Raw genomic sequence first — 9,009 nt, forward strand, 5'->3', positions numbered from 1 at the left:
GTGTTGTGTGCCAAGTTTCGTGCAAAACAAACCATGTTTGAGCTACTTTATGCGTGAAAGCGCAAAAAAACCTTAAAAACCCATAAAATCTTAACTTAACACCTAATTTCTAGCATATGACTATTATTTTAAATTCTAACCACTTCAACACAATAGTATATACCAAATAGTGTTGTGTGCCAAGTTTCGTGCAAAACAAACCAAGTTTGAGTGAGCTACTTTATGCGCGAAAGTGCCAAAAAAGCTTAAAAACCCATAAAATCGCAACTTAACACGTAATTTCTTGCATATGACTATGATTTTAAATTCTAACCACTTCAACACAATAATTTATACCAAATAGTGATGTGTGCCAAGTTTCGTGCAAAACAAACCAAGTTTGAGCTACTTTATGCGCGAAAGTGCCAAAAAAGCTTAAAAACACATAAAATCGCAACTTAGCATGTAATTTCTAGCATATGACTTTGATTTTCAATTCTAACCACTTCAACACAATAATATATACAAAATAGTGTTGTGTGCCAAGTTTCGTGCAAAACAAACCAAGTTTGAGCTACTTTATGCGTGAAAGCGCAAAAAAACATTAAAAACCCATAAAATCTCAACTTAACACCTAATTTCTAGCATATGACTATTATTTTCTATTCTAACCATTTCAAAACAATAGTATATACCAAATAGTGTTGTGTGCCAAGTTTCGTGCAAAACAAACCAAGTTTGAGTGAGCTACTTTATGCGCGAAAGTGCCAAAAAAGCTTAAAAACCCATAAAATCGCAACTTAACACGTAATTTCTAGCATATGACTATGATTTTAAATTCTAACCACTTCAACACAATAATTTATACCAAATAGTGTTGTGTGCCAAGTTTCGTGCAAAACAAACCAAGTTTGAGCTACTTTATGCGCGAAAGTGCCAAAAAAGCTTAAAAACACATAAAATCGCAACTTAGCATGTAATTTCTAGCATATGACTTTGATTTTCAATTCTAACCACTTCAACACAATAATATATACAAAATAGTGTTGTGTGCCAAGTTTCGTGCAAAACAAACCAAGTTTGAGCTACTTTATGCGTGAAAGCGCAAAAAAACCTTAAAAACCCATAAAATCTCAACTTAACACCTAATTTCTAGCATATGACTATTATTTTCAATTCTAACCACTTCAACACAATAGTATATACCAAATAGTGTTGTGTGCCAAGTTTCGTGCAAAACAAACCAAGTTTGAGTAAGCTACTTTATGCGCGAAATTGCAAAAAAGCTTAAAAACCCATAAAATCGCAACTTAACACGTAATTTCTAGCATATGACTATGATTTTCAATTCTAACCACTTCAAAACAATAATTTATACCAAATAGTGTTGTGTGCCAAGTTTCGTGCAAAACTAATCAAGTTTGAGCTACTTTATGCGCGAAAGTGCCAAAAAAGCTGAAAAACACATAAAATCGCAACTTAGCACGTAATTTCTAGCATATGACTTTGATTTTCAATGCTAACCACTTCAACACAATAATATATACCAAATAGTGTTGTGTGCCAAGTTTCGTGCAAAACAAACCAAGTTTGAGCTACGTTATGCGTGAAAGTGCAAAAAAACCTTAAAAACCCATAAAATCTCAACTTAACACCTAATTTCTAGCATATGACTATTATTTTCAATTCTAACCACTTCAACACAATAGTATATACCAAATAGTGTTGTGTGCCAAGTTTCGTGCAAAACAAAGCAATAATATAATATTTACGTTTTTAGTATCCGAAATCGATTCAGGACAAAACTATCCAATTTTTATTGGAGGTTCGCAAGAATTTAGCACCTCGTAAGCCACACTAAACTCACGAATAAGAAAATTTTTTCAGTAATTCGGTTGTTAATACAATTAAACAATAATGCCTAAATTGTAAGATAATGAACATGACCTCATATAGACATGGATAAGAACTACATTCAACATTTCTCGTCTCAAAATTTGCCCAATGTCATTAGGACCAATAATTACAAATGGGCTCTCAACAAAGCAGAATTGTTCCTTCTGCAAGTTTAGAACGATTGGGTCCTCCTCATGCAGGCGAGATGCACATGTGTGCAACCATTTGCAATCTTGAGATAGATCTTTTAGCTCCGCATCAGTCAAAATTGGAGTGATTGCCATCGACTTTGACCCAGTCGACACCTTTGATGAGGAACCAATCTCTCACCTAGAGCCCTTTGGACTCTTTTTCTTTTTCAATTTATACAATTAAATTAGTATAAGCATGCAATCAAAAAAATAAAAATAAATAAGATACAAATGATTATTACCATGGTAGTGAATCGGACCCAAGCATATGGCCATGTGACGAAACTACCTAGGGTATCTGATAGTTTCTCAAGGCTCCATTCTGGCATTGGAACCGGGAGTGAGAAATCTTCAAACCCCTTTAGAATAGTTTCCACGGTCACACTGATGAGGCCAGTTGTAACAGGCATCGAATGCACTGTTTAACCCTCTTTGGTTGGCTGTGCCACACAATATGGGGAGGGAGTGTAACACCCGAATTTCCTCCCGTCCTTTACGGTTTTGTTTTTGTTAAGGGGTCGGAAATTCAGGGGAGGGAATTCGGGTGTTACAAGCAACACCTAACTGAGGCAGCAAAAGAGAACAAGGAGTCGCCTCCTGAAAATTGTGTCGTTTAGTATAATAAGCATCATAATAAAATATTAAAACACATTGTAATTTAAATTAATAAGTGCTTATATATTTAAAAACTATGTACCTTTACCACTGACTCGGGAGTTGGCTCCGGATTTTGAGCAACGGAGTTCATGGTCTCCGGTGTAGGATTTGCCCTTTGGGGGTAGTAATGGGCTGGGGTGCTACAGGGGTAATGGGCTCGGGTGTTGGCTAGACCGAAGCGTTAGGATCCCCATGTTGACTTTGCTGATCCTCGACAATCAGGTTTGCCAAGTCTACAGTGGATGCTCCCATCTTCTGCAACACGAGTGCCACTTTGGCGAGAACGCCCTTCGTAATTTCTGCTTTGAGGGTTGCTACTTCATCAGGTGGCATCGTTTGGGATCGAGTAGCAACACACTCTTTGCCGAATGCCTTCTTTAACCTCACGCGGACGCCTCCTTTTCCGACTACTCGATGCAATGCATCAACATTGCCTCTTGGGGTGAACTCCCCCGTAGCTTCTTTTTCCTTCTAGCCCATCTGTTCAATTAAAAAGTGACATATATAACAATTAGTATAAGTAAATCAAAGCCAAAAAATACAAAAAAAATCAAGAATAAGTCTGCAATAGCAACCTTCTTCGTTCCCGGATTAGTAATGGTAAATTTACCACTTACATCTCGGGAATAAGTCCGCAATACCGATCTCGCACCTGATCTCCAGGAGGAGAATTCATGGATGCGGAGGTAGTCGTAGATGAGGGCGTGGCTGGACTTTGATTGGGGTATAAATCTGCATCCACCCACTCTTTTTGGACCTCATCGTACGTTTTTGGGTCCAAGCGATGGTAAAACTTTCTTTTTCTTGCTGATTCAAAAGATTTACCACGCTTTTCCTAATTAATCAATAGAAATCAAATGTCATATATTAGTTTAATGATTGAATCAAAAGAAGTAAATTAAAATCAAAAGCTATAATATAATATGGAATACTTACAACTTCTATGGGAGTTGTTCTTTTGGCAACAAAAGCCTCCCATTCATTCTTTGATATGTGACCCCATATTTCGTATGGTATCTTCGAAGGTGCTTGCTCTCCACCTTCGTTTTCTGGTTTGACCTTTTTGATCGTACGGGCACGCTTCTTCGTGATCCAGCAAGTTACTAGCTTGGATTTGAAATCTCTGAATCTTTCAGCAACAGGTGAAAGAAACACATTCTTCTTCTCCTCATCGTTCTCGATGTGAAAAAGATTCTACCAAAAAATATATATTTATTAGTGTCAATTAAATTAATTTAAAAAATAAAACTAAATGAATAAAAATAGAAAAGTTGCGTACCACAATATCATTCCATAGAGAGTTCTTCAAACCGTCAGGAACCTCGTTCCATGCGAACAATATGGAAATCTTGCGGATACATAGGCCCACTTGTTTTCCATATTGCCTACGCCATTTTCCACAGGGTTGACCCAATGCATTGTATTGCAAATGTATGGGTTCTGTGATTTTCAAGTTTTTCGTAGGACCTTGCCCTTTTCTTTTCTTAGTGGTAGTGGGAGCATTTGTTGGGGCGTCTTCAATTTCATAATCATTGTTAAGTGGTGTAACCGCCTCGAATTATGAAGGCAAACACTAACTGGAATTTAGTATTAATCAACCGAAAGCTTACTTTTTCCAACACAATTAAGGGTTACTTAAAGGTCAAACCAATATCCAAGTATAATACTTGAACCAAACCAAAGCAATATAATGGAAGTCTTAACTGTCCAAAATATAGGAAAATTACAACCAAATCAAAATAAGTCCAAAGTTCAAATTACATCCTTAAATTAGTCTAAATCTAAACTAATAGTCTCTCAAATACAATAAAGAGATCTAAACAAAAGGGGAGTCATACTCCAACTCGGGTTCATCTTCCGCTCGCATACCCATTCTCCGTCGAGGTGCCATAGGGGTTTACTCTAAAAACAAAACCATTGGAAAAACATACAAAGCATAGTATCAGCAAAAAGGCTGAGTATAAACACACAGGTGTCCGTCAAACAAGTTATTAAAACCTTTTTTTATTTGAGTAAATTCATTTTGAAATATGCTTTTTCACTTGATAAATCATATTATGATTCAAATCCAGTTCAATGGCTCTATAGTCATTTCAAATTCTCATTTTTCATCATAAATCATAAGATCTCAATGGATCCAAATCAATTTCAAACTCATATAATAAGTTTACATGAGTACTCTGTGAGTCATCCAGTGACTCGTTTGGTAGTCGGTTTACTGTCCGCGACATGTCCGGCAAGTGTAACACAATGGTATTGTGAACAATATGCGCTCAGCATTGGTGAGCCGTTTAATCATGCACACAACATTTGCTATGGCATATGTTCCCCCCATTTAGGCTAAAACATTTTTTGTTCATAATATATGTCTTGTAATTTTAATAGCATTTGAAAATCAAAAATATTAACTTTTTCCATATGATAAACATCTTTTATTTGCACATAGCAAAACATACTTTATTTGCACCTAACAAAATCAAATCATAATATTTCCCACATGGGTAAAACATGCTTAGCATAATCATATCATTAAACATAACCTTTGTATTATATTGGAGCATCACTAGCATGTGTGAAAATGCATCGTAACAAAAAGTGATTAAACTTCAATACGATTTTTTAAGGAAACCACTAAAATGTTTCGTTTCAATCCTTCTTAAAGTAAATATAACTTAAAAGGGTTTTGAAATTCATTCAAAACAACTAGAATTTGATTCACAAGTCTATAAAATCATTACGACAGAAGGAAACACTATTTTCTTAAATACGAGATAGTTTTGTCGGTAAAAAAATCGATAATTGATTTACAAAGTACATATTAATTCTCCAACAAGGCCCAAATTAATCAAGTCATTATAATACCTTATTTAAAATGAATTTAAGGTTGTCCCATCAGATTATAATTGGTTATGCGAATTTATAACGATCTTACAATTATTTTCGACAATTTGGGTATTTACCGTTATTTAAATGGTGTCTTAAATCCGTAAAATTTATAAACCATCTAATTTAAACTTAATTTATACGATGAGACAGTAGGTTATTAATATAATTATAAATTTTTTTATATAGGTCTATTTTTACCCAAATTTAATTAACAATATTACACTTTTTAATAAATAAACATTTTCTATGAACTTGATAAATTAGTAAATAATTAATAATTTATTGTGTAAAATTATACCAAAGTTCCAGAAGTCATATAACATGTTTATTAGGCCATTTAAACTTATAAAAATCATGTATGATGTTTTATTATTTTGTATAGACATTTTATCGATAAATAGAATAAAATAGGTTTAAAATTATTTGAGTCCAAATAAAATATTATAAAAATTATATGATATTCCAGACGCTATTTTAAGGAGTATAAAATTTTAAATAACCATTAAAAATCATGTGGGGTATTTATAATAATTAATATCGTTATTTTACCGATAAACCGAATAAAATTTATTTAAGTCCATATATGGTCACGAAAATCCATATAAATTTTTGAACATGTATCTACTGTTTATGTAAGTGTCTCATAAAATTTTTATGTCCAAAAGAAGTCATTTCGTATTTATTTTATATTTTACCGTTTTCCAACTTAACGATTATTAATAACAGAGTAAAAATTATTAAGGTCCTTAAATGTCAACGAAACCTTCCCAAATTTTTACCAATTTTATCTACTGTCCATATGAGTATGTGGTAAAAATTTCAAGTCCATATGTTATTGTTTGGTAATTATTTTATATTTTACCATTTTACAATTTACCGTTAAACAATTTAACGATTATTCAAAAATAATAAAAAAAAATTTCAAACTAAATATATTCTGGCCAAATCTTGTTGGAGACATTATAATATGTTTTTATTAATTATTTTTGATGATGAAGAGTTCATTTAATACCATGTTTTATATTAAGAGTATTTAACACCTTAAAATCCATTAAAATATCATTCTAACGAATAATCTCAACAAAAAGTATCCAATAAATTTTCTTAACATATAGCTACTGAAATTTCTTTTAAAATGAATTTCAAATATTTTCAAATTCATATAATCATTTCCATCACAATAACTTTCACAAAGTAGTGTTAAACATGCCTTTAAACATACAATAATTTATAAAATCAACATGCATGATGGCCACAATAATAATACATGTAATAAATTATTCCATACTCAAATTTATCATTTTGACATCATTTTTCAAGATTTAAAAACTTCATTTTGGAAATTTATGTTTTTTTTAAAAAAACAAGTTTATACACAAACTTTCCCAACTTGTTCTTAAATCCTTTAAAAATCACCTCATGTGACATACCTCGACTCCAAGCCTATATAATTATTCCGTAAGCTCCTACGCGTTCTTAGAAGTGGTTCTAACTTCTGGTCCTTGCCCTTCAAGTCTCAACTCCAACTCTTCAACTAAACATATTGCATTCATCCAAAAATCAATAATAATTTTGGATTTCTATCATGCACTTAACTTTCCCTAGTTAGAGTTGTTAGACTAATACTTGTGATGATTTTAACATATTTGAAGTATACTTATTATGTTGAGCAACATACTTAGTTAAGTTCCATAATTTTACTTGAATCCTTTAAGTAACAAAATTTGTATGTTTGTGGAAATACATCTTCTTATTTTCTATTATGGCCTATTTTTTTATAGATTTATTAGTGATGATTTTCTTAGTTTAGAGATAAAATACTCATTTTATAATGATCTTAGTTTATAGAAAGATTCATGTAAAAAAAAATATTTTACATGAACAAGTTTCAACAAAAACTAGTGGAGTAAAGAAATAAACACAACTTACTCTATACGTGGTGCATTTCTTCAAGTTTGGTGTCTATGGAAAGCTCTTAAGATGAAGATTATTTTTACGGGAGATTTGAGTTTATAAACATAAATTTTCAGAAGTTTTAGATGGGTTTTTGAAGGAGATTTGATGAGAAAAGAAGGTGTTTTGGTTATTGAAAGTTTGAAGGATTCTAGTGTTTGTTCATGGATGAACTTGGGAGCAATGTGTTGGGGTTTATGGCTGAATAATTATTCAGAAAATAGAGTGTTTTTGCTTCAAATATTTGCCTCTTGCATGCTTGTAATGATGCACAAGCTTTGGGTAGAACAAAAGGGGTTCTTGGGTAGAATTTTTAGCTTGTGTATATAAGTATACAAAGTTTTATAAGGGGGAGTAGGACAGCTTTAGCATGGCTGGTTGGGGTTGTTTTTTTGGTGATTTTTGTCCATCATTTGATCTATTTTAGTGTAGGAAAGGTTTATCTAAGATAGTTTAAGGTTTGGGTAAAAATTGTTATACATGTAACAAGTTATGTAACTTGTACTTCATGTTTAAAAATCACTTGTATATGTGTGAAATATTTAATTTACTCCCATCATGGTTATATAATATGCTTGGGTAATAATTACAATTTTCTCGAACTGTTATAGGTAGTTGCTCAACTTTATGTTTTACTTCCAAAGTTTACGTTACTTGTTACGATTCATAATCACGTTACGAATTAACAAGTTTCTAATCATTGTAGAGATTTTTCAAATTACTACCATCACTAATTAAATTATAATTAGTAACGAACAAATATATAAGGAAAATTAGGCGCTAAAAATGACTAATGAAATCTCCTATAATACGACTGTTTCATTCTTCCCTTTTTATAAGAGTTTCGTCCTCGAAACTAACTCAAATTAATGGTTATAAATACATCACTCAAATAAGTAAGGGTATCTAATTAACATGTCATCCTCTTTTTCCCAAGTAGCACTGTTGGCATCCTGTCCACTCCATAGCACTTTCACAAGTGGAATCGTGCGACTACGGAGTTTTCTAACCTCTCGACCTAGGATCCTCAGGGGCTTCTCCTCATACTGCAAGCTTTCAACAAGTTGAATCGGCTCATACTGGAGAACATGTGATGGATGAAACGCATATCGGCTCAATTGCGACAATGGAACACATTGTGAACCTTAGCTAATTGTGGGGGTAATGCTAACTCATAAGCTACCTCCCCAACTCTGCGCAAAATTTCATAGGGTCCAATGTACCGAGGATCAAGCTTCCCTAGCATTCCAAACCTCTTGATTCCCTTTGTTGGCGAGACTTTAAGGAACACCTTCTCACCGACTTGGAACTCAAGTTTCCTCCTTCTACGGTCTGCGTAGGATTTCTGTCAATCTTGGGCAGCCTTCATCCGGTCTCTAATGATTCTGACTTGTTCAGCGGTCTCTCTGATCATCTCTGGTCATACAAGCACGCCGGGCCTCCCGGT

The 9,009-nt window shown here is 33.2% G+C and overlaps 1 protein-coding gene across 1 annotated transcript in view; it reads right to left on the reverse strand.

Annotated features, from left to right (window-relative positions):
- LOC130801129 (protein FAR1-RELATED SEQUENCE 5-like) overlaps nt 1-3,399 on the reverse strand; it is a 10,100-nt gene extending 6,701 nt beyond the window's left edge. Inside the window, exon 1 of the mRNA XM_057664893.1 lies at nt 3,341-3,399. Coding sequence (XP_057520876.1) covers nt 3,341-3,399 — 59 coding nt within the window. The remainder of the gene's footprint in view (nt 1-3,340) is intronic.
- Between the last annotated feature and the right edge of the window lie 5,610 nt (nt 3,400-9,009).

This window comes from Amaranthus tricolor, chromosome 15 (genome assembly GCF_026212465.1).
Source record: "Amaranthus tricolor cultivar Red isolate AtriRed21 chromosome 15, ASM2621246v1, whole genome shotgun sequence".
NCBI lineage: Eukaryota > Viridiplantae > Streptophyta > Magnoliopsida > Caryophyllales > Amaranthaceae > Amaranthus > Amaranthus tricolor.